Genomic DNA, 26,289 nt, shown 5'->3' on the forward strand with positions numbered 1-26,289 from the left:
GAGAAAACGGAAGACTGAAGAGGTCAGTAACTTGCCCAAGGCTGTTATGATGGGATCAGTTGTGTGCAGTGGGGCGGGGTGGGGGGTAAGGTGGAGGAAGGTACTGGAGGGAGGAGGGGGGAGGCCAGCCGGGTAGACCTGATAGGCAGGAGAAGTGGCACTGAGGTCCAGCAGGTGACCAGATGAAAGCACTGGGAGTAGGTGGAGCCAAGATATACTGACTTTTCGAGGGATATTTTCCTGTGTGGCATACTGTCCCACTTTTTTGCTCTGACTAGTTAGTCACATTGCATCTTCCCATTGAATCATTTTTTTAAAGAGAGCAGAACCCAGTTTAAATCAGAGGACGCAGAGTGAATCTAGTTTACTTTGCTCGGCTCATTGTCTGCTTCTAGAGTGGTGTATAAATAAATAACAATCTTGCCGTTTTTAGAACAGTGGGTTTCAAACGCTTTATAAAACCCCTGAAAATGAGGTCTTAAGTAGAAGTCCAATGTGTTAGAGATAAAAGCAGGGCTTTTACAAGGAAAGCTCTATATTACTGCCACTTGTGCAAGTGGCTGCTATATAGGAAAAAATAAAAGCAAAACGCAGAACAGTGCAGTGATCAGAAGAGAGCTTGAGACTGGAAGTTAAGGGTATGAAGGAGACTGACTTCTGTACCATATAATTTTTTTTTTAACCTCACGCATGTATTAGTTAAATAACAAAGTGGGATTCAGGGGCTCTTAGCATTGTCTTCTTCACTTTCATTTCCTCTCCCCCCACTTCCTCCCCTTGTTTCCCTTCTGACCCCCCCCAGGGGTTCCCTGGAACCTAGTTTGAGAAGCCCAGCTGCAGCAAGTGCGTTGGTTGCTCCCCCTGGACGAGAGCCGGCATCCGCCTTGGCTGTGTTCTGCTAACAGGATGGCGCTCAGGGCTGCCGTCATCAACATGCATGTGCGAAGGGACCGGAGGACGGTCAGGCTCACCCAGTAGGACAGCTCGGTATTTGGGAATCGTGAGACCCCCCCACAGATCCCCGTTTCCCGGCCGCTTAGCCCTGCGCACGCACCTCTCTGCCACCACTTACTCTTTCTCATGCTGCCCCGCCCTTTCCGAGGAGGGCTCTGTCCCGGAGTCCCCAGGCTGGCTGTGCTCCGCACGGGGCTGACGACGGCCGTGGGCACGAACACGGACCTGAAGGGGCGGCTCTGTCGGGGATCACCTTCTGAGATGCTGCCTTGCGAGGACACAGAAGAGCTCAACAACGTCCATGTGGCGTAGAGCCCAGGGCCGCGGGAGTCTGGAAAACTAGATGTCTTTCTGCGGGGGGGGGGGAAATTGTTTTCAAAAGAAATGGAGAATGGTCAGGGAAGAGTCCTGTGTTTAAAAATCAGCCCCCAACCATATCCCAGATACGGCTGTTCCCCCCCCCCCCCCATGGAATCCGCGAGGCCCAACTCCGTAGGCCTCAGCCCACACCCTGCTGACTGCGGGGTGCTGAAGGGGGCGGAGGCGCTCACACAGGGCCCCCCTGTATTCCCCTTGCTTTGCAGCACTGAGTCCTCACTTGTTCAGGGACTTTCCCACTCGATTTTGAACTCTTTGGAGGGAATTTTATACGGCTTACGTGTTCTGCAGATCTTAGTTACGAACCAGTGTTTGCTGAATGGCTGTCACGAAGGTTTGGGCTCTGAAGCCAGTCGCTCCAGCTAACACACACTGAGCACTTACTGTGTGCCCGGCAATGGCCAGGGGCTTTGCCCACATGATCTCATGGGTCCTTTGCAACAGCCCTTGGAGGTAGGTTACTACGAGTGCCACTATTTTATAGATAAAAAAAAAAAAAAGGAGATTTCCAGGTACTTGCCCAAGCAGCTACTGTACTTTTGAACCTAGGTCTGGGCCGGCTGGCTGCTCTACCACTGAGCTACATCACCTGCCCTCAGACCACTGAGCAGCACTACCTTCCGGCTAGTTAGAGCTTTCATCACTTGGTAGCAAGGAATACCTGCATCCTGCTTGGAAGAAATGAATTAAAGCAGTGGGGAGGCCCTCCACATGCCTCTGTAAGACACTAATTCTTTGATCTTGGGGACTGATTTTAAATGCCCGTATTAAACTTTTTAAAACAGCAAGCAACCCCTTCTGCATTGTTCCCAGCCTGCAAGTCCTTGAGCTCCGCAGGGAATGGCTGTCACTCTACATGCCTTTCTTGACCTTGTACCAATTCGACTCCAACATCACAGCCTCTACTAAGCAGTCCATCAATCACTGTGTCACTCTGTTGATGAAATAGCCTCGGCTAATTACCTGGGAATAACCAACTTGACCATGGCCCCTGGCACAGAGATGCCCTCCCTCCTGGTTTCTTGCCTGTCAATGCCTCTAGGTTTCTCTTTAGGTAATTTCCTCTGATTTTCCCCCTTTTCTTTCCTTTTGCTTAAAAGGGTATGTAGTTTAATAACGAGCTGGCCAGTGTTGTACAAAGATGAATAAGGCATCATTTAATGTGGCCAACCCTGCCCAGGATGTGCGGCCTGATTTGCTGCCTGCGGCAAGGGGACTTTGACCTTAGCCGTCAACCTGCATCTGGCCCCTGGTGATGCGGACAGTCGAAGGGGAGTGGGCGGCCCACCAGGAGCAGTGCAGGCTGCAAGGAGGCAAGGGCTGGGTGGTGAGAGAGGCCCCAGCACTGGCTTCCATGGCAGAGTCTGCATCTGCCTGTCTTTTGAACTGAGGCCTTGAGGTGCTGGGTGCTGCAAAACAAACTGAAAGCAGGAGAGAATGGTTCCAGAACTGTTCCAGTAGCAGCAGCAAGGACACGATACAGTTAACCAGACCCACAGCAGCTTCATTCTGTCCGCCCTCTCCTTGCATGGCTGTTTATAGACTGAGGTGCAGCCTCCTTTCTCTAGCCCAGCACTAGGCTGATTCCAGAAACTCCTAAACCCCAAGTCCTCTATCTAACATGGAGTCCCCTCTGTTTCTTCTGGCCAAAGCTCAGCACTTCCCTAGCACTGTCTTCTGACATCAAAGCACATTGCTCACGTATATTAATTAATCCCCATGATACCCAGACCTGCAGACGTCACAATGCTTGTTTTCTAGATGGGCAGACGGAGACATTGTGGACTTGAGTGCAAGGAGCGCGTGTGCCTCCCCTTGGCTCCACTGTGCTGCTTTAGAGTGCAGGCCCCTGGGCCGCCCTTTCCTATCTGTGACATGAGCCCTAAGAACTTGCCCAGTGTTTGAAAGGGGCCATACAGATGGCAGCTCTGCCGTGTTCCCCACTGCCAGTAGCCGCACGGTGGAGCGGGAGCTTGGGTCTTGCCAATTTTTATGTAGTTCTGTGTAGAAAGTTGAAGGGAAATGAGTGCTGGCCCCTGAGTCACCAGGAGGCACATGTGTTGGGTGAAGTTTGCAGGACAGAGCAATGCCCCGGCTAAGTGGGCGGAAGGGAATGTCTGGGGAGGATGGCAGGGTGTGGAAAAGGCTTGGGAACAGGTCCGGGGAGGCTGCTGAGGAGCCAGAGCAGGAAGGGTCTGGCGGGTCAGATGTCACTGCTTGTGCTCTCGCCGTGAACGGTTTCAGCTCTGCCTCCCTTCTTTCCTCCCTTGCTCAGGTTTCCAAATCCCGAGAGGCAGTGTCAGGTTGGCCGAGCCTGTCCCTTAGCTGTGGTGATGGGTTGAGTTCATTTCTTCAGCCTCTGAAAAGGGAGGAAACGTCTGCCTCCCACCAAGACTATGCACAAGGAGGAAACCTAAAGGGATGCTGGTGCTATTGAGAAGGGGTTTGTTTTGTATGACAACCTGAGCCAGTGGGTGCCTCCAGGAGCTGGGGAACACGTCCCGGTGGCAGGGATTTAGTTGTGCTCAACACAGGACAGGTCGTTGGTGTCACCATCTGGCATAGAGGGCTGGAGCTCTGGGCGGCACAGCAGCCTTTTCCTCTCCTGGTAATTAAAAGGCTCACTCGGTGAATCTTAAACTAAACCCTTGGCATGTTGGTCAGCTCTGGCCTATCCACAGTTAGTCCTGAAACTCTGGCTGGCTCAGTTCATTAGGGGTGATGCTAATAAGAGCAGTGGTTCAAATGTTCAGGGTGCACCTCACACCTTCGAACCCTGGCTATTTATAAAACTTAAACGCTATATGATTTTATTGATTTGAGAGAGAGAGAGATAAAGAGATAGAAACACCGATGAGAGAGAATCAGCGATCAGCTGCCTCCTGCACGCCCCCCACCAAGGGGGCTGGCTCCAGTGCAGAGCCAACGCTGCAAACAGAAAACAGCGGGGTGAGGGCGCTTCACACACACACAGAGCCAAAGAGCAGAAACGCGGTGTCCACCCCTCGGTTCCAACACAGCCTGTTTAAAGTAGCAGCAACGCGGCTGACGCAGGACAGCGTCATTCAGCCCTACGAAGGGGAGGAGCTGAAGCTCCCGCAGTGGGAAGGAGGCTAAGAACAAGGGTGAACTGGCCCCGGACAGACAAACTGGACATACGTCATCCATGTCCAAGATTAGCGGGGACACGAACTTTCTCTGTGTCCGGGAGGCCGTCAGGGAAAAGGTACACGTGCAGAAAGCGTTGGTCCTCTGTCACCTAGGAGGCCTCAGGAGAATATCCTATGACAGGGACTTGTTTTTGGAAATGCTGGTTCTCTAGAAGCAAAAACACCCACCAGCGTCAGTAGCACCTCAGTACACGTGTATGTTCAGATTCCTGCGAGCAGGGGTGGGGGAGATGGACTCAGTGGCAGGCTAGCGCTGAAACTGTATTCACGGTCTGACATGCAGCCGCACCGGAGGGCGTGAGTCTAGATGCTCTTGATGAGCCCATGACCACGATAGGGGAGCAGCCCAGGAGGCGAGAAAGGGAAGCTGGAGCCCCGAAACACACCGGGACGGGATGGGACCCTGCACACGCTCCAGTGAGGGCGACCACACGTCCGGATTTCCCAGGCGAGCCCGTTTACACCCGCTGCGTTAAGGGCCCCTCTCTTATCTCAAAAGTGTCCTAGTTTGGATGGTAAATTATACGGTCATTCTTATTCTAACGGTTCTTTCACGGCATAACCGGGACTTTGGGCTAAGGCCTGACGCGTAAGCAAACGCCCTAGGAGCAGGCACGGCCCTAGGGGATTCACGTGAGATCCAACGGAAGAAACTGTCCATGAGTTAGGGCAGGCGTCCTCCGAGCTCCTCATTAGCTCTTCTCGACCATTCTCCCACCTTCCTCCACATCGCCCAGCTTTGACTCATAGTATCAGCCCCCTACGGTCTTGTTGCAGTCAGTCATCATTTCTCCCCAGGTCTCTCCCCTCATTCCTGGAAGATTTCAGCTCCTGGCTCACTGTCCCCGAAACACACCAAGACGGGATGTCCCCTGCACCTGATCCTACCATGGTGATTTCATCTAGAGTTAGGGCTTTAAATGCCACCTCAAGCCCGGACCTCTTCCTTAAACGCTAGCCTTGCACACTTAACCAACGTCTCTACTAAATACTAACAGGCATCGAGAGTTAATCTGTTGCAAACAAAGCTTTAGCTTCCATTCGTCCCCCAAAACCTGTTCCTGTTTTATTTTCACCTCCATCTCAGCAAAAGGCAACTCCCTCTTCCAGTGACTCAGGCACAGAGCTTGGACTCACCTCGAACGCTCTATTCTTTCACACCCGATGCTTGATCGGTCAGAAAATCCGGTTGTCTCTTCCTTCAGAGCATAGACAGAATCTAACGCTTCCCTCCCTCCGTGGCTCGCACCCTGCTTCAGTTCACCGTCACCTCTCCCCCGGATTATGACAATATTTCCTCAGCTCGTCTCTCTCCTTCCAGCTTTCCCTCTCGACAGTCTATTCTCAACCCAGCAACTGGAAGGATTCCGGTTCAGGTTTAAGTTAGATCATGTCATTTTTCTGTTCAAAACACTGCAGTAGGGTTCAAGGCAAATTCCTCATTGTGACCTAGGAAATTCTCTATGATCTGACCCCCTGTCACCATTCTGACTTCATCTCCTTCTAACCTACCCCTCACTGGCTTTAACCCAGGCCTGCTGGCCTCCCTGTCAGGCACACACCCGCCCCAGGGCCTTTGTTCAGGAACTTGCTGTCCCTTTGGCCTGGAATACACTTCCTTCGAGACCCACACGGCTCACCTCTTCAGTTCCTTCATTCCCCCCTTCATTGGTCTGTGAGGCCATCCCTCCCCCCCCCAACCTGCTAGAACTTCAATCGCCCCCGCAAGTTCTATGCCCCTTCCCTGATTTACTTTTCTTCTTAGCCCTTAGCATTAACACACCACATAGATTACCTATACATTGTTTTCTGTCTGTCTGCTCCACTAGAGTGCAATCTCCTGTGGGCAGGGATTTTGTGTATTTTGTTCACTGGTGTTTCTCCCAGTATCTAGAAAGGTGACTGTCACCTGTCAGTGCTCAATCAATATTTGTTGAATAAATGAATTAAAGCATCAGTTATAGACACCCTTAGTTTGCTTTTGGAGATTTTACAACTTTCTAATGAAATCCAAGAACCTTCCTTTGAAGGGAATAATAAATGATCTTGTGTTCCAACTTTCTGCCAGTCTCTTAACGCAAACCGGGACCTATGGGGACCCAGACTTTGCCTGTACTCTCCCTAAAAAGGGGGTCCACCACCTCACCGGCTAGCCTGATGCGGAGCCTTTTAATGAACCACAACCTTCTAAGCTGTAGCCACTGGTTCACTGCCCCCTCATGGGACAAATGTTTCCTGGCCTGCACAGTCTATGATGGTCCCTCTGGCCCTTCTTTGTTTTTTTCCGTGATATGGCTTTTTCTCCTCACCATCCTTGCTGCCCTCCTCCGGACTCAGTGCCTCACCTACGTGAAGGTCCCCCAAACTGAACATATGACTCCAGGCGTGGGCCCCATGGAGTACCATGAGGTTATCACTTTCCTCGGGATTATGACTCTCTGGGATGTCATAAAGACAGCATTTGATGTGGTGATGGCCTCACGGCCGTGGCTTTGCCTGGGCTGGTGGGGGTGAAGGTGGGGGGGGCGTGGGTAGTTTGGGGCTCGCGTGCTTGGTGGTTGTGGTAGGAGGTGGCTACACGCACTGTGGGCGGTGAAATGATCAGGTCCCCCAGAGAATGCCCGAGGGTGGAAAAGCAGTTTTGGACGAAGACCCGCAGGGTAACTAACATGTGGCCTGGGGTGCGGATGGTCTGAGTTCACGGAAACTCTGCTCAAGGCCCAGCGTCCTGGGAGGGTTCCTGGGGCACTCGGGTGTCATCTGGCCGTCACATTTCCCCATTCTGCCACTAGGTGGAGCGTCGCGGTGGGGACGTGAGGTGGGAGTTTTGGTGTTTGTACAGAAAACCTGAAACCTAGTTCCTGGCCAGGTTGCTTAACTCTGCACATCAGTTTCCTCATTTGTAAAATAATATCCACCTTATGGGGGGCGGGGGGAGGGGACATCTGTAATACTTTCAACAATAAAGATGAATTAAAAAAAAAAAAAAAAGGAGCCCTGGGCATAGATAATACATTAAAAAATGCTAAAGAGCTTGTCACCTGTGAAGAGCTATAGAAAAGACAACTATTTTTATTATTTTCTTTTAAAATTAAAGCGTTAGGAGGGCACTAGAGCAAAAGCTGTTTCCTGGCCCACACTCTGAAAGAGCGTCGAGTCCTTCAGCAGTTCAACCCACAGGTGGCTCTGGCCTAGGTGACTGGATACCCTGACGCCTGGGATCGGAGGGGACGCACCTGAGAATGGGGATGACGTAGTTGTTGGGGAAGATGCCCGCTCGCCCGGTGACCAAGGAGACGCCCCTGAGCCAGCCGTCCTGGTGCTTCCCCAGGACCCTGACGCCTTCTCCCTTCTGCAGGTCCAGCTCGTCGGGTCCGTGGGCGGAGTAGGAGTGCAGGGCTACGAACCTGGGGGCACAGGGAACAGGTGAAGGGTGAAGGCGAGCACCCCAGGGGAGGGCAGGGAAGCAAGCGGCAAAGGGCCAAGGGAGACGGCACCTCAGCCCAGTGGTTAGCAAGAACAGCCTTTCAAAACTGAAACCTCAGCATAAGGCAGATAAAAGTGGCAGAAGCTGGCGAAAACAGCAGAGGAGGGGCCCCGATCCCTGCCCTCTCCAGGTCCCCTCACCTCCCTCTGTAGAGTGTCACACAGCTTGACAATGGCAAGGGGAAGCAGGGTTAACTTTAGTTCTTTGGCACAAGGTGGAATGCTGGCTGTGTGGCGGGATGGAGGGAATGGGCTTAACGTGGCAAAAACGTCCCCGGGTTAGAGCAGTGCTTTCCACTCAAAGTCCACAGGGTCAGGCGGTCGGTCACGTCCAGGTATGAGCTGGGGTGGAGACCCTAGGGAGTACTGAGGCTGTGGAAGTGAGACTACCTGGCTGGCTGAAGCCTTAGAAATGACCCACTTGGTGGTGCCAGATTCAGGAGTTACCAGTCTGTGGCCCTCAAGCTAGACCTTGGCAAGTCCTTCTAGGTTCTAGAGCCTTGAGGCACTGGAGGGCTGGGGGCAGAGTGTTCTCATCTGCAAGGCTGCATCTGAAGGCTTGTTTTGGGGTTTTTATTCCTCTCTGTTGGCTAGAGACTCAGTTACTACTCAGTTTGTGGTTTTGGGGGAAATAAAACTAGACAGTTGTTAGCGTTTCAGTTAAAAAAGACAACCCTTGTGGTCTGTCATCCTTCTATAATCATCCTTTTATGATCCCATATGGCGAAAACTATTTACACTATTTGCATATAAAAAATATTTTAGCCCGGCCGGGCGTGGCTCAGCGGTTGAGCATCGACCTAGGATCCGGGCGATCGGGGTTCGATTCCCGGTCAGGGCACATGCCCGGGTTGCGGGCTGCAGCCGATCAATGGTTCTCTTATCATTGATGTTTCTATCTCTCTCTTTTCCTCTCCCTTCCTCTCTCTGAAATCAATAAAGATATATTAAAAAAAAAAAATTAACCTTTAACATTAAAGTGTGTGGCAAAACCCAGAAAGCATCCAGCATGAATGCAAGATACTTTCAATAAAGGGTCAGTTACTTAGTAGGTAGTAAAAAAAAAAAAAAGTTTTTATCCCCCCTAGAAGATGCTACATTTATTTTTCAGTGATTACTAAAGCAACATCTATTTATAACCAACGTTTTGAATCTAAAGGAAGGCAATAGAAATGGCTCAATATGCAATTTCCCAGCAATATTTTGAAATGTAACCTTCCGGTCTCTTTCTACTTTGTGAAATAATGAGCTCGGATAATGAGCTCTGCTAATTTGTATTTTCCACCTTTATTTCCATTGGCGATTTTAAAGGTGGGGGTAGCTGTTGCCTCTGGATGGGATAGTTTGGGAGCGGTGATGCTCAATGGCAGAGGGACGGCAGTGATGTCCCCTCTGTGCCAGGACCGGGGGCGGAGGGCTGAGCTTTTTACTCACATGTTAGCTGCCAGGTGTTGCTGGGAGCCGGGCAGACTGACGATGGCCGTGGCATGTCCTGGGGAGGCGGGTGTGGCGTGATACATGCTGACCTACACAGACAGAAAAGACAGGCGCGCTGAGCCAGCGGGCACCGCAGGCAGGCCCGCAGGCAGAGCCGCTGCAGGAAGGCCTGACGCAGCTGGCACCCGGGGCGCGCCCAGCGCCGCCCGTCGTTGCCACCTCTTCGGTTGTGGCTGTGGGAAGAGCGGGGCGGGGATAGACTGGGTTATGTCCTGGGGGTGGGGTGGCGGGTGGCGTGCCAAGGCTGCGTTCCAAGGCTGCTCAGATTCGGCAGGGGGTGAAGGCCAGTCGGATTTTCAGTCAAGGGCACTGCCAGGCCCCTGGCCCCTCCCCGCCGGCCCCCCAGGGCCCGCACCTGCCTCTGTGAAAACCTCTTTCTCTCGGAATATGATGTTGATGGAGAACTTAGCACTTGGCAGGCGCTTCGAAGTGTTTTACAAGCAAATGGAGTCGTTGTTAAACTGTTATCGGCGTTTTTGGATGAGGCTGAGAGAGAGCTCACCCAGGCAGTCCAAAGCCAAATGCGACACCAGGTAGCACAGGCCCTGCCCACCTCGCGCGTTCATGAGTCCGGGGTGAAAGAGGGAGCGGCACAGCTCCAAGCTCCTGGAAACCGTCTGCTGTCCCGGGACCTCGCCTGTTATCTCACCTATTACTCTGCTTATTTCCTCCTTGGCATGTGTCACAAACGGGGCCTGTTTTCTTATTTACTAACCATCCCCCCATTAGACTCCTAAGTCCCATGAGGGCAGGAGCTATGTCTTGTTTATCACTGTTTCTCATGTGCTCAGTAAGTTGTTGTAGCTTAAAGAACAAATGAATGAAAAAGCTTTCCTGCCCAGTACACCAGGGACTAATGAGACCTCACCCGCCTCCATGCCATCCAGAGTAAATACGTTCACCCTGCCTTCAGGTCCCCGCCCCTGAGGAATGGGAACTATATCTAATGGCGTGCCTTTATAGGGCTCTGTTTTGGGGTACAGTTATTGTTGTGCCTGAGTGTTTGGGTGGGTGTGAATGCATTATTGAGTGCATGTGGCCCTGGCTCTCTGTGCAAGCGTGTATGTTTGTTCGGAACCCATGACAATTGTATGTAGATGTGTGATAGCAACTGGCATATTGTATGTCTATGTTCATATATGTGGGTCTATAAATCGAAATGCATATATGCTGTGTGTGATTATATGTATGTATGGTTGTATATATGATTGTACATCTCTATCTGGGAGTCTATGTGTATGTATGTGAAATCTAGAGGTACGCGCAAGCATGTATGACTATAGTTTTGTGTGTGTCTGAGTTGATGGTTGTGTAAGTGTATCTGTGGTTGTGTGTGTATGTGTGACATTATGAGAATCCAGTTATAGGATCAGAAACTATTCCAGTCAGATAATAACAAGTGCTGGTGATAATGTAGAGAAACTGAAATTCTTATTCAGAGCTGATGGGACGGTAAAATGGTGCAGGTCCTTTAGAAAAGTCTGGCAGTTCTTCAATAGATTAAACATAGAATTACCATATTACCCAGTAAGGACTCTCCTGGTACATACCCAAGGTCCACACAAAAATTGGTACACAAATGTCACAGCAGCATTATTCATAATAGCCAAAAGAGGTCAATAACCCAAATGTTCATTGACTGGTGAATGGATATATGAAATGTGATATATGCATACAATGGAATATTATTCAGCCATAAAAAATGATGTATTGATACATGCTAGAACATGGGTAAACCTTGAAAACTTTATGCTAAAAGAAGCCAGATGCAAAAAGACTACATCACATGACTCCATGTATATGAAATGTCCAGAATAAGCAAGCCTATAGAACTAGAAAGTAGATTAGAGGTTTTTAGGGGCTGGGGACAGGGGTAGATATGGGGGTGATAGTTAAATGGTACAGGGTTTCTCTTTGCAGTGATGAAATGTAAAATTGTGGTAGTAATGGTTGCACATATCTGTGGATATATTAAAACCCACTGAATTGTATACCTTGATGGATGAATTGTATGTATGTGAATTCGATCTCAATGAAGCTCTTAAAAAAAAAGTGTTCCGTGGTCACACATCTGGTGCTCCCTAACACTGCATAAGGTGTTCTGATCTTTGCAATCAGGTATTGTCACACCGGTTCCCTCAAGCAGAGAGGAAACGGAGCTGGACTTTGGGCTAGGCAGCCCCTTCCCTGTGACTGGGCAAGGTATCCTGCCAAACTCGGGAGCTGTGCCAAGGGAGAGCCTTGTTATGCGAACAACTAATCTTATGTTTGCAGCGTCTGTTGAAACACTGATTAGGCAGCATGAACTTCACCTAACACCCACAACTTTCCAATGTTATGTTTGAGTAAAAAGTCCTTCTAGCCATAAACACTATTAATCTCTAGGAAGGAGGGAGATGCCAGAATGCAAAGCCGCCCCTCCATCGCACTGGACTCTCTTTCCTTCTCTAGGTCTTCCTCTGGGGAGGGGGTACTTCCTCCTATTTGGTCCATGGAACCTGGCCAGGACTGGAATTGGTGGGCTTGTGATGGAATTCTTCCTTTCTTTTTCAAATATGTTTTTTATTAATTTCAGAGAGAGGAAGGGAGAGAGAGAGAGAGACAGAAACATCAATGATGAGAGTCATTGATCGGCTGCCTCCTGCATGCCCCCTACTGGGGATCGAGCCCACAGCCTGGGCCTGTGCCCTGACTGGGAATCAAACCCTGATCTCCTGGGTGCTAAACCGCTGAGCCACCATGGCGGGGAGGAATTCTTTCTATTATGGAACGGGAAGGGAGGTCAGACTCTCAGGTTCTGAGGTGTCTGGGAGGGGAAGGGAGAACACGAGTGAGCAGGAGGCAACGGAGAGGAAGGGGGGAAATGGTGGGTGACTGAGAGTGGGGGAGAGTCAGACAGTGAGACAGAGGCACAATGGGAGAAAGAGACAGATTCAGAGGGATAGAGGGAAGAAGGAAGGGAGATTAAAAAGCGATGGGGGAAATTCTTACAATTCACTTAGAAGAAGACAAACAACCCAGTAAGAAATGGGCAATAAGCGCATAAAAAGATTCTCAACATCAACAATTATAAAAAAATGCAAATTAAAACCACTGTGAGATACCACTGTAAACCTAAGGGAATGGCTAAAATGATAAAGACGGACCACACCAAGTGCTGGAGCAACTAGGATGCAATATTGTTGGTGGGAATGTACATGGTGCCACCACATGGAACACAGGTTGGCCATTTAAAAAATAAAGTTAAATATACATGTATCACGCTACTCAGCAATCCTGCTCACAAGTATTTACCTAAGAGAAGTGATAACATATGTCCATACGAGGACTTGCACATGAATGTTCATAGCAGCTCTGTTCATTTTAGCCCCAAACTGGAAACAACCCAAACGCCAATCATCTGGTGAAAGAGCAAACAAATTGTGGTGTAATGAGGGGCACATGCCTCAGCAATGCAGCCAGTGACATACGTGAATCTTAACACCATCCCAAGTAAAAGAAGCGTGACACACAAGACTACGTGCTCTGTGATGCCTTTCATATGACATTCCTGAAAAAAGCCACAGCTATAGAGACACAAAAGAGATGAAAGATTGCCAAGTGCCGGGGGTGGGGAAAAAAGATTGCAGGGGCAACTACAAAACTGAATAAATGAATGACCGGATGGGTGCATGATTGGAGTGATAGGAAAAGAGAGGAAGATAGGTAAAGACAGAGGAGAAAGCAGCTGGCAGGGAAGGAGGCAGGCAGACAGAACAAGACAGAAATGGAGGCCCCGTTCGGGAAATGAAGACAACTGTGTAGAAGGCCTGCTTCTGAGGAGCAGGTCTGTTCCTGCCACTGGGATCAAAGTCGGAGGCCCAGCCCCCCTGAGTAAAGAGCCTAGTGAGTGGCTCCCTGGGGTCGACTGTGACCTCAGGTCCCCGTGCCGCAGAGGTTTGAGGCTGGACGTGAGGTCCTCCAGCAACCGGTGCTCCCTGGCCCAGGGTTCGGGCACCTGAGCAGCGTGAGAGAGTGGCTGTGTATTTGAGGGTGGGTATTTCTGCTACAGTCTAAAAACATTTTTCTTCCTTTTGAAGGAAATGACTCATTTCAAAGAAGTCTTTATCAGAAACAGAAGAATCCACAGCTGTGTGGCCTCCGGGTGTTTTCGGGTCCTGAGGTGTTAAATGAGGAGGGAGGTGGCATGGGGCCTGGCACAGAGCTGTTCCAGCTCTCGGCTGGCCCCCCCGCCTCTCCCACAGGCCTGGCTGCACGCTCAGCATGTGGCTCGAGCAGTCACCAGGATTGTGATCTGGGGCGAGTGATGGAATTCTGGGGACCCTCCGTTTCCCCGCCTGTACGATGGGGCAATAGTGGTCTCTCTCTCACAGAGCAGTTGTCAGGACATCGTAGGTGCTCAATAAATATCACTTGTTCGGATCTGCAAAGAGAGTAGCTGCTGCATATAGTGTGGGGGGGGGGGGATGGAGCACCTCCTTTTATGCCACAGCTCTGCAAGGCCTTGGACTGAGAGCAGGACCCAGAGTGCAGTGGGGGATGGGAACAAGCAACCCTACTCCTCTCTTCTGGAGGATAATGTCCCCAGCTTTCAAAATGTGAGTTTGCTGTCCCCCTCCCGGCCCCTACTGTGGCACTGGGGGGTGACGGTCTTCCTCAGTAGAGTGTGCTCTGCTCCGGAGGAGCCCGCCGCGATCCTGCCTGTCAGTATTCCCAGGAGCCGACAAGGGCCTGGAACCTACATAGTGTTCCTTCAGGGTTGGGAGGAGAGCATGTTAGAGACAGAAAATTAGATATTTTCTGGTAGTTTCTGTGCACACCACTATGGATAATTTGGAGTTGACCACCTGTCTCTGTAAAGTTAAAAACACCTTCCTCTCTATAGATCAAGGGACTTAAGAGCCACATGCAGGAACTGCAATGTATGAACCTTATTTGGTCCTAAGCACTGGGGTTAATGCAATAAGCAGAACACACAAGGCTCCTTCCCCATGTGGAACTCACCATCTATACCCTGGAAGGCAATTAAATCATGATTATATGAGCACCGTGCATGTTGGGTGGGGAAGTTCACGGTGCTCTGGGCCATAGCGCCAGGAGAGGCTTGCCTTGATTGTCAGGAGGTAGTTCACTCTCACATGCTATGACTCTAGAGCTAACTAATTGTACACAGGCCTCAATGTCTTTATCCCCATTTTTACAGAGGAAGAAACTGAGATAAAAAGATTACATGATTTTCTGCAGGTAGCCAGCAAATGTGTGGTTCAGTTGACACCAGAAGTAAGGACCTTAGGCTTGAAACGCTTCCTGTAGGAAACCAAGATTAACACCTGGTTATGTTTGCACATCCCAGAAAAACAGCATCCAGCCAAATTCAATGTTCTGTATCTAAGCCCCTGCGTGTGTTGTGTTCATGATGACCACTGCTCCTGCCTGCCACTGGGATCAAAGACAGAGGCCCAGCCCCCTGAGTAAAGAGCAACAGATCTTGTAATATGCAACAGATCTGGCGGCACATGGAACGTTATGTTGTTTTTGTTTGTTTTTCTCCCTTCCCTGTCAGAACTGAGGCCCCAACTCAGTTAGAGCTCCTTCTGCCAGACTGCTCCCCTTCCTTCCCCACCTAAGCCTGCCTCAGAGCGCCCCCAGCCTGCCAACCCTCCCTGCTCTTGATAAGAAAGGAGCAGCCGCCCAGTGCTATTCATTTGCCCTGAGAGTAAGCATTGCCTGAGCTGTGAACACTACTAAATTTATATCTGCCAGGTAGTCATCGAAACTTAGAGCAGTCTGTGATCTGGCTCCTGCTTCCTCTCTGGGCTCCTCATCCCCCTTTCACTTCTTCCCGGGCCTTGGAGCAGGCCACACTGTTTCTGTCACTCCTGGCCTCTGCACACCTCCCATCCCCACCCCTCCTCTGTTACTTCCTTCGTAATTAAAAATTTAAAATTTTATAAATACATTATGCAGCCAAATAAATGTATATAACTTTATGTACCATCTAAAGAATAATAAAACTGATACCTGTACACATGCCACCTGACTTAAAAATAGAAGAAAAATTGAAATTGAAGATTGTGCTTAGAGCTCCTCTGCATATTCTTCTATAATCAGATCCCCTCCCTACCCACCACCCCACCTGCCCCAGGGTAACTACAATACTAAAATTTGTATTAATCATTCCAGTGCTTTTCTGTGTAATTTTTACCACCTTGGAATATATCCCCAATGTTGTTTAGGTTTGCTAGGTTTTAAATAGACTTTAGAAAAAGTGTTATTAATTGATATTTAGAAAGAACAAGGGAGAGGGAGAGAGAGAGAGAGAAACATTGGTCAGCTGCCTCCTGCACGCCCCCTACTGGGGATCGAGCCAGCAACCCGGGCATGCGCCCTGACCGGGAATCAAACCGGCAACCTTTCAGTGCACTGGCCAATGAGCGACCAACTGAGCCACACAGGCCAGGGCAGGTTTGCTAGTTTTTAAACCCAGTATGAACATATTCACATTGTGTGCATTCTTCTGCGACTTGCATCTTTTGCTCAACACTAAGTTTTTGTGTATATTTGTGGCTAATTTTCACTGCTGTCTCATATTTCATTGTATGAATATGCCATAATTTAACCATTCTATCATTTATGTGTCACTTGGGAGATTTTCAGTTTGGGCTGCTATGAATGATGTTGCTGTGAACATTCTTGTATATGTCCCCTGTGCCACGTACAAGACTCTTTCCAGCATATACACCTACAAGTGGAATTGATGGGCCATAGGGTATAAGCCTGCTCAGTTTTATTGGGTAATAACAAACTTTTTCCCAGTGTGGCTGAAACAATTTACACTTCTGCCAGCAGCAAATGACAATTCCCGTTACCCCACAATCTCACCAGCATGTGGTAATGCCCAGCTTTCTAATACCTGCCTACGGGGGGTATGAAGTGATATCTCATTATGGTTTCAAATTAATTTATCTGAGTACTAATGAGCTTGAGTTTCTTTTCAAATGTTTATGGGCCATTCTTGTTTTTATGTTAAAATTACATTTATTGGGGTGACATTGGTTAATAAAATTATATAGGTTTCACGTGTACAATTCTATGATACATCATCTGTATCTTGCATTGTGTGCCACCACCCAAAGTCAATTCTTCTGCCACCGTATATTTGACTCCCTGTTTCCTATATGAAATATCTGTTCATCTTCTCTGTCTATTTTCCCTTCTTACTGGGTTATTATTTTCTTATTAAGTTATGGAGTTCTAATATTTTGAATACGAACTATTTGTCACTTGTATTTTTACTCTGTGATGTCTTTTGATGAACAGAAGTTCTTTTTAATAGTAAAATTTATAATATATTCCCTTATGGGAATCTTGAACACAATTTAAAATGATCTTGAACATGATTTTTTAATCTCAGGGTCATAAAGATGTACTTCTATATTGTCTTCTAAAAGCTTTATAGTTTTGCCTTTCACATTTAAGTGTTTAATCCACCTGGAATTGATTTTTGACAAGGGGAATCCAATTTCATCTTTTTTCCACATGGATACCCAATTAGCCCAGCACCATCATGTATCCTTCCTTCTGATTGGCACAGCGCACTCTGTCATAAATCCAGTCTCCATGGTGTGTCTATTTCTGGGTTCTCCAGTATGTTCTGTTGGTTTAACAGAAACCTTGTGCTAAATGCACCCTCTTAATACTCTAGCTTTATAAATAAAATCTGATATTGGGTACGATAGATCCCACTCCTCACCCCAACCAAATTCCATCATCATCATCTTTAGAAGTAACTTCGCTGTTGGCTTTTTGTTCTTCCATTTAAAATTTTGAATCACCTTTTGAATTACAAACAAACAAACAGTCCACTGGGATTAGAATTTATAGGCAGATTTTGGGAGAATCAATATCTCTAAGACATTAAGTCTTCCAATCCAAGGGCATGACATAACTCTTCGTTTATTTTAGGTCTGGTTTCATGTCTTTTAATAAGATCTTTGTAAATTTTCTTCATAAAAGACTTACATGTCTTTTGCTGAATTTATTCTCAGGGACTTAAAGAATTTAGTTGCTGTTGTAAATGGTATTTAAAAAATTATTTTTCTAATTATTTGTTTTTGTTTTAGAGTGCAGAAATATAATTTGCTTTCCTGTACTGATTTGTGTCCAGGATACAAGCTCATGCTAAGCTCACACTTGTTCCTAATACACTTTTCTGGTTCTTTGGAGTTCCTTATATAGAGAATACTACCATCTGCACATAATGACAGCTATGTTTCTTCCTTTCAAACACTTGACCTTTCATTTTTTTTGCCTGCTTTATTGTCCTGGCCAGGCACTCCGGGAGGGACAGAAACACAATGGACATTCTGTTCTTTTTGTTCATTTTGAAAGGAATGACTTCAACATTTCATCATTAAGTATGACGCTTGCTGGGGATTTTATATAGATTCCATTGATCGTGTTAAGGAAGTTCCCTGTTATTTCTAGTTTGCTAAGACTTTAAGAAGTAGAACGAATGGATATAGAATTTTATCATTTTTCTATATCTAGTGAAAAGGTCACTTGGTTTCTCTCCTTTAATCTGTTAATATAATAAAATACACCAATTAATTTTGTAATATTAAACCAACCTTTTCCAATCTTGGGAAAAACCCAACTTAATCGTGATATATTTTATTTTCGTATATTCCTGGGTTTGGTTGGCTAATAGACACGGGAAGGGTTTGCATTTAGGTTTATGAGTAAGGTAGAACTCAAAATTTTCTTTCTTATGTTGTTGGTTTTCTGGTTTCGATATTAATAATGTCTTAGCCTCATGAATACATTGGGGAGTGTTTTCTCTTCTTCCATTCTTTGGAAGCGTTTGTGCAAAGTGAAAGCATGGCCTCCTTGAAAGTGTGAAAAACTCACTTGGATGACTGTCTGGGCCTGGGGTTTTCTTTCGGGAAAGATCTTAAATTATTGATTCAATTTCTTTAATGGTATAATACTATTCTGCAGGGTTGCCAAGAGCTATTTACCAGATATAAAGTGTTTTTTTTCGTGAACCCTGTTTGCTGAAGATAAATCCTGATTTATTTATTTGCCTGATGGCTTCTGTTCAGGAGAAGAGGGGATGCCTGGAATATCTGCATAGAGGCTTGGAAAGCCCCAGCCGGTGTGGGTCCCCATGCTGTCAGTTCAAGTCCTTTGAGAACCCTGGGGACACTCACTGATTAGGTGGATTTCCGTAACTCCCTGAGACACTATGCAGCCATTGCTAAGAGAATAGATTTTGGGGGCCGTCTGAACTGGGTTTGAGTTTTGACACTGTGACCTACTACTGGCTTGTGAGACTCAGACTTAAATCCTCTGAGCCTTAGTTTCCTCATCTATAAAAGGGGGCAATAGTAGTAGCTACCTCATAGGATTCTTGTGAGAATTCAATCAGAACGTGCATTAAAGTTCTCTGCACAATGTCTGGCTCTTACGAAGCACCAATAAACAGCTTCCATTGTTGCTGCTACGAGATGGGAGACACAAGGCAGATGTACAGGGAGAAGAGGCAGGTGACAGAACTTCCTCAGGGGACTGGGTTTCAGAAGAAAAGATTCATTCTCTGGGACACAAGGGCCAGCCCCAATAGTCCAGATCCCCTCTGGGTAGGATCCAGCGATGAGCCATTGGCCCTAGGTGTGGGGACATGTTGTTGGGAATCTCTTTCCTGACACTGGACTGGGATATTCTCATGCACCCTGGAGGGTGCAGTGAAGGGTGAGGGCTGACCCTCTATATAGCTGTGCTCTGCACTGGCTTCTTGGGAAAAAGGCAGAAAATGCAACCCTCACCTCAAACCACAATGACAAAATCCTGTTCCCTACGCTGAGTCCTTTGGTTGGTTGGGCACACAGTGTCCTCAGCCCTGTCACTCCCCTTTCTGTTTCCTACCCCATGCTTTCCCGAGCCCAAAGGGCCTGCTGCCCTCCAGGCAGGATTTTAGCACCAAAGCAGAGTCTGATGGGTGAGGATTATTAGTGGTTTTTGAAATACCAAAACCTTAATTATAACCCTTGTCCTCCTAGCCATAACAGTCCACTCGAAGAAGTAACTGCTTGGCCATGATTGTAATTAAATCCTCTTACTAGGCTTCATTAAAGGCCATAAAATTTAAACAAGCAAAGTTCCTGTTAAGTCTGCCATGGGTCCCATCGAGGCATTTACTCATAGAAGATGCTTGTTGCACATCTGCTAGGTACTGGCACCTTGCTAGAACCTGGGGACTGGCGACAAAGGCCACTGCTCACCAGGACAGTGCAGACCATGCGATAAGCCTTCTGTCCATCCTTCCCTCACGTTGTCCAGACATGAGCATCCCAAAGATGAGCAGTCTCTGAACATCTAGAAATGTCCATGTTCACCCATCTCTGATACAGGCTATATGACCTTATGTCCTTAGAAAGTAGCTTTTTGTGGTGCAGAGAGTGGGACTGACAGCTGTTTCCTGAACTAAGAAGCATGGATGTGCAGGTAGAGTTGGGCGGGGAAATAGCAGACCAAGACCGGTCAAGAGACACCACCGCGTAATCGTTAGGAACCTGGGCTCTGGATTCAGACTTTCCTGGCATGGCTCGCTGCTTTGCTGCTCTTCTGCCAGCAGCCCTGGGCAAATTATTTAGCCTGCCTGGTCCTGACTTCCTTCCTCTGGTCTCAGTGAGGTTTAATAGGTTTTTCTCTGAGGACCTGTCAATTTTTATAGGTCTTCAGTCTCACTTTGGGGGAGATAGCTGGAGAAGCAAATTGAAGCAGGACTGCAAAGGAAGTAAATTGGAAAAAAAATTCCATTCTGAAGAATTTAGTGAGCCCAGAAATCATCTGACAATCTCAAGTTCACTTGGCATCTTGGGAAAGTTAACTTCTTGACATATACTGGTTGCCTCTTATTATTTTTGAAAAGTCTTGAAGGATATCACAGCAACCACAGTGGACATTCTTAGAAAGAAAACAAAGCTAAGTGCTCACTGCCCCACTAAATTGTCAAAGCAGATGTCTTGTTCCCCTTGAGTAACTAAGCCCCCTCGATAAATGAAGGATTTACAATCTTAGAAACCGTAGGACCTGGAGCCCCCGTGGTACCCTGAAACATTGCCTGGTACCTTTCTCGTTGGCAAGGCTGTTTCCTCTTCTGGATCACTATTGTAGGAGACCTTGGGAAAACACCCCGCACAGAGGCCGAGACCTCTAATGTGGCTGGTCAAGTAACCATTTTCCCTTCTCATGGGACTGATAGGACATGGCTGCAAAGTCCACCAAGATCCTGGTATTCTTTCTAGAGACAAGCTCAGGGATCTACAATGAATGAAAAGAACACGGGGCATTTCCAAAGCCACTGCTTAAAGCCTCTATCTGTAGAGCAGGCTTGCTGGATTGAAAGGTTCTGCAGAAATCAGGAGAAGCTTGTCCCTTACTGTCTCCAATTAGATTTAAATAGTTTTGATTGGCAGCCACTGAGGCCACCATCCCTGCCCCAAAGGCCCAACCTCTGGTGCCCAAAGAGGTGTGCCCACCTTGCGAGCAGGCCCTCTGCTGCCTTCTCCCTTCACTTGGCGACCCCGGCTGTTTGCATCTCACCTTTCATGGGATCTTCACAACAAACCAAAGGGCTATATACTATTATTATCATTCCCATTCCCATTTTACAGACCAGAAAGTCAAGGCAAAATGGTAGTAATTTGTCCAAGGCCCTAGAGCCAGCAAGGAAGCAGAGCCAGGAATCAAACCTAAACCTCCTGACTTCAGAGCCCCTACTGTGTGCAAGGCACAGGCGCATGTTGGAGGAAGGAGGGAGCGCTGGCTGTCGGGGCTGGAGGGGTCTGCAGGAGTCCGTGAGGGCTGGAGCCTCAGACAAGCCCCCTAGCTCTCTGCACCCCATGGCTGGGCTGAGTCAGGAGTTTGCCCAGGTCCACCTTTGGGAGAGGGGAATCACATCTTGGTACTAGTTCAAGTGGTTGGTTTACTTGACTTGTTTTCCAGACCACGTTTCACTCATTTTCAACAAATATTTATTGAGATTTCTGTGTGCTTGGGCTCTCCCCTCATGGAGCTTTTATTCTAGTGAGGGAGTCGGCAAAACAGCAATCACACTCAAAACAAAAAGCAAGGAAACAGACTAATCAAATATGCGCTATAAAGGGAACAGAATAACTGGAGGGACAGGGTATTTCCTATTCTGAGTAGGATGACCTTGGCCATGAACTTCATCCCACAGTGGCCTGTTACCCATTCCTTGCACCTGGAAAGCCTGCCTTTGAGGGGACACCCAGCTTTAGAAACAGGCCCTGCTCACCTGTAGCGCAGGGAAGGGACGGGGCTGAGGACACGTCAGCTGCGGGCACACTTTTTCCATGTACGGGAGGCCAGTCTCCGGGGCGTGGCTGACTGGCTCCACGCCCAGGGGTGCAGGTGCTTTGTCCTCCTGACAGAAGCCCCAGATGCTAAAGCGCTAAAGCACAAAAGCCTGGGCACACCCTCAGCAAGGGAGGGCACTGACTAAGCTCAAAATCCCCACGTCTGGCAGGGCATGAGCAAGCAGGGAAAGTGATGAGATCAGCAGAGCTCGGCGGTGACACCCTTTATCCCTGCTATGTGCCATTTGCAGAGACCCCATAGCCTGCATTTACTTGCTTACCCACCCTGTCAATCACATACATATTTCTTTATTGCTCACTCTTGTAAGAAATCCCTCACTCGCCTGGTCGGGCGGGGCTCAATCATTGAGCATTGACCTAGGATCCAGGCGATCTGGGTTCGATTCCTAGTCAGGGCACATGCCCAAGTTGCAGGCTCGATCCCCAGTCGGGGGCCTGCAGGAGGCAGCCGATCAATGACCCTCTCATCATCGACGTTTCTATCTCTCTGTCTCCCTCTCCCTTCCTCTCTCTGAAGCCAATAAAGATATATTTAAAAAAAAGAAAAAAGAAAAAAAGAAATCCCTCACTCATCTATACCTTCTTTCTTTCATCACACCCTTCAATCACTTACCAATCCATCCATTATTCAGTCTCTTGTCTACGCTCGTGGACGCATGCACATTGGTACATATACATCCACTGGGCTTTCCTCGCGTCTTCATGCACACATTCAGCACAAGCCTTCTCTGAACGTTTCTCCATGTCGGGCTCAGCTGGCATTGACCCTGGAGGGGCCAGGGGCACCGGCTACTCTATCCTTAAAGGGTCAGATAGTAAGTGTGTGTAGGGACTCAGTAAATCTTTATTGAATGAATGGAAGACGGCACATGCTAGGTGCACCGTGTTTGCGAACAGGCCCCGGAAGGCCAGCGAGCCTTCTCTGATCGCCGTGGCTCAGGTCAAGGCCAAGGTGGCAGGGAAAGGCCCGAGAGCTCGGCGGGGCGTTTTGAGCGGAGCCAGCGAGAGGGAATAAAGATTTGTTTGCATTTCTGACCCTGCCCTCTGTGTCCTTGGGGCTGCCCCAGTGTCAGCCGTGAGAAGGCAGCCTTTCCCGGCTGAAGGGTCTGGAGACAGGCTCCGGGGTTCGCAGCGTTCTTTGCATATGCAAGCAGGTTTTATTATGCATCTCCTAGTGCAATTTTCCACCAGGGCTTGATTGTTTTGAAGTGGGAAGGGGAGGATGGGTATTGTATCTCCCAAAGCCCCTGCTTTGATCTACAATAAACATTCCTGGGGGGAATAAAAATGGTCCATTTCCTTAAAAATGTCTCTTTCCTTTTCTTTTTGGAGAACATTGTCGCCCACCCCAAATAAAATTCCTGAAGCATTAACAAAGGGCTGTGGGAGGGGCCCGTGTCTCACTTTTCCGTGCAGCAATCTGTTAAGAACCTGCCCGTTTTGTGCCCTCTGTAGACACCCTCGCGGGGAAAGCCTGTGGGGACCCGGTTTTCAGTGCGTGCCCTAAGAAGGCCAGTGCGGTAGTTTATTTGCTGAATAAGCCCAGGTCTCTCCCAGGCCCACTGTAGCCCCAGCTGGGATGGTACAGAATCAGTGAGGCTCAGATCCTGGGCCTGTAATAGCTGCCAGACACGTGGCAAAAGTGCCCCCATTTCCTGCCGCCGCCCCAGAGCCGCTCCTAAATTCTCCCCGTGAGCAATTAAGTCAGCACGTGAAAAGCCCCATTCCCGCCACTTGGGTAGAGAAAGAACATGAGTTTGAAGGACAGTCAGACCTGGTTTTTACCCAAACCCTGAACTGTATTTGCTGAGTGACTTTGAGCCAGTTACTTAGCCTCTCTGAGTCTCAGTTTCTCCATCCAAAGCAGAAATAATAACATCTCTTCACGTATTCACAGAGGCCGGTGTATGTAAGACCTGGCATTAGGCCTGGCCAGGGAGCTCAGTTGGTTAGAGCGTCAACCCGATGCACCAAGGTTGCGGGTTCGATCTCTGCTCAGGGCACATCCAGATAAAATCAGTGAATGCATAAATAAGTGGAACAACAAATTGATGTGTGTTTTTTTTCCTCTCTCTCAAAATCAATAATATTAATAATAAAAAGACCCTGGCACTGGGCCTGGCACCTGCTACCCACACCATAAAATTAGCTCCTTTTTCTTTAAGCTGAGCAGAGTGGAAAGCAGACCTATTGCAACAATCTGCTTAATATGCAGAAACCTTCAGCTTCTCCAGCCAGGGGCACATTGGTCTCTGTTTGCACATTTCTAGCAACAGCATCGGCATGTCTGCCTGTCCCACCTTTGGAAAGTTCCAGGTTTCTCCGAAGTCCTTATATTCTTGGTGTGTATTTGGAAAGAAGGGTCTGCTGGGGCTATTCAGAGGGGCACTTATCTCCCAAAGGCCTCTTAGCTGCCATTAATTCTGCGTTTACTATATGTCAGGCCCTGTGCTATGTCCTGCTTATCAGTGGTTTTCAAATGGGGCCCATTTTAACCCTGGGGGGACATTTGACAATGTTGGGAGACATTTTTCATTACCACAACTGAATGGCGAGTGCTGCTGGCATCTAGGGGGCAGAGGCCAGGCAGGCTGCTAAACATCCTGCAGTGCACAGTGCAGCCCCTACCACAGAGAATTTACCTGACTCCAGATGTCAACAGTGCTGAGGCTGAGGAATCCTCCTGTGTGCAAACATCTCATTCAGCTCCCTAACAGGGCTCCACGAGAGATGCTAGTTTCCCCATTTTAAGGCAAGGAAGCTGAGGCCTTGCAAGGTTGGGCCACTGTGTCATTAAGGAATGTCCGTGCCCCCGTGTTTCCCTTTGTCCCCAATGCTGCCCTGTACACACCTCTTTTCTTTCTCTTGCCCTTCTGTTTTATTTTAATTCTCTTGTTTTTCCCTCTTGCTGAATTCTGTGAGGGAGAGAATGTGTGTGTGTGTGTGTGTGGCAGGCCAGTGGCCTTGGATATCAATTATCCCTGCTCTAGAGCTATAGAGCCTGAGCTAAAATGTCTGAGGTTCAGGCTGGGCTGCTCCCTCTTTCACCCGGGCAGGGCTGGGTCTCGGAGCAGCTCACCTGCCAGGATTAATTGGGCAAAATGATGATGTAAAGCTTAACCTCTCATTGGAGAAATGCTGACTCAAGCAAGCAAGCCGAACAGCAGGGTTAATTACTGAATCTGCTTCGGTCACCAGAAACTAGAAAGGCTGTGCCCCGGAGGACCCCAGGGAGCTTGCTCAGGGCTGGGGATCTGGCTACAGCAGGCATCACAGGCACCAGGAGGGCTGGCGCGTTCTGGTGTGACTTTGGGGTACAGGGAACTGGGCTGCTGGGCCTCATCTCACCTCCCTTCTTCACCTGGCTGACTTCTGTTATCCTTCAGGTCTCCATCTGAGGACACTTCCTCCAGGCAGGCTTCCCTGACCTCCCAGGCGAGGTGGGCCCTCCCTCACAGACTCCATTCCCCGTTCTTACACCTCACAGCTCTTTGCACATTCATAATCTTGTAGTCACATATTTATAATACTTAGTTTAGTATTTGTCTTCCCTGGAGGGTCCATGAGCATAGGGACCATGTGTGTCTTGTACACGGTCTCGCCTGTGCCCGGTGCACGGGGACACCCAGTAATTCTCTGTTGGCTGCTTCACTGAGGGGTTTGGGCAGCCAGGACCGTCCATCCCAGGTGAGATGAGCTCATAGGAAGAGCTGACAGGTGCATACAGAAAATGGTGGGTAGATGGCCCTGCCTCCGTCTCAATCCTGGTCTCCTCCTTTCCCAAAGTCCTTTATCCTGTGCTCATTCTTGGCTTTCCTCCCATGGGTCCCCCGGGGATTACAGCTAAGGGTCTGAGCTGAGCAAGAGCAGTTGCCCTATGGGCCCCCTAGATACAAGCCCAAAGCCACACTCCTTCCGTCCTTCTAGAACTGTCACCGCCTCTCCAGGAAGCAAAGGGGCTTTTGGGAGCCTCTGCTCCGTGAGGCAGGCTCCAACAGATCGCCCTGAAGTGAGTGGCTGGTGAATGTCGTTCTCAGAAGGGCCTGTTTGCACCTGCCAGCCCTGGGGCGGTGGGGGTGGGGGAGAGTTACAGCTTCCTGACTTGACCCAACAGTAATGATGGCGTGAACAGCTATGGAGCTCTTCACCGCTGCCAAACCCTGGCCATTACCTCGTGTACCCACACTGCCTCCTTTTATCTTCACAGCAACCTTAAGAAGTTAAAAAAAATTGTCAGCAGCAGTTCCATCTTACAGATGGAAAAGCTGAGGCCCAGAGGGATTATGTAGCTTGCCCAATGTTATACTGCTCAATAAGAGGCAGAGTGAGGGTTCCATCCTAGAGCTGATGGACCTCAAAGCTCATATTTTCTCACTATTCTGCCTGTATTAGAAAATCTT

The 26,289-nt window shown here is 48.6% G+C and overlaps 1 protein-coding gene across 2 annotated transcripts in view; it reads right to left on the bottom strand.

The window, feature by feature from the left end:
• Nucleotides 1–26,289, bottom strand: part of SH3RF2 (SH3 domain containing ring finger 2) — a 113,404-nt gene that overhangs the window by 22,345 nt on the left and 64,770 nt on the right. For both annotated transcript variants that reach the window (XM_081137340.1, XM_081137339.1), the window contains exons 6-8: nucleotides 9,423–9,514; nucleotides 7,739–7,909; nucleotides 1,073–1,305 (exon numbers count right to left, since the gene is read on the bottom strand). In XM_081137340.1, the coding sequence (XP_080993466.1) occupies nucleotides 1,073–1,305; nucleotides 7,739–7,909; nucleotides 9,423–9,514 (496 nt within the window). The remainder of the gene's footprint in view (nucleotides 1–1,072; nucleotides 1,306–7,738; nucleotides 7,910–9,422; nucleotides 9,515–26,289) is intronic.

The sequence above is a fragment of the Miniopterus schreibersii genome, assembly GCF_964146895.1.
Source record: "Miniopterus schreibersii genome assembly, chromosome: 4".
NCBI lineage: Eukaryota > Metazoa > Chordata > Mammalia > Chiroptera > Miniopteridae > Miniopterus > Miniopterus schreibersii.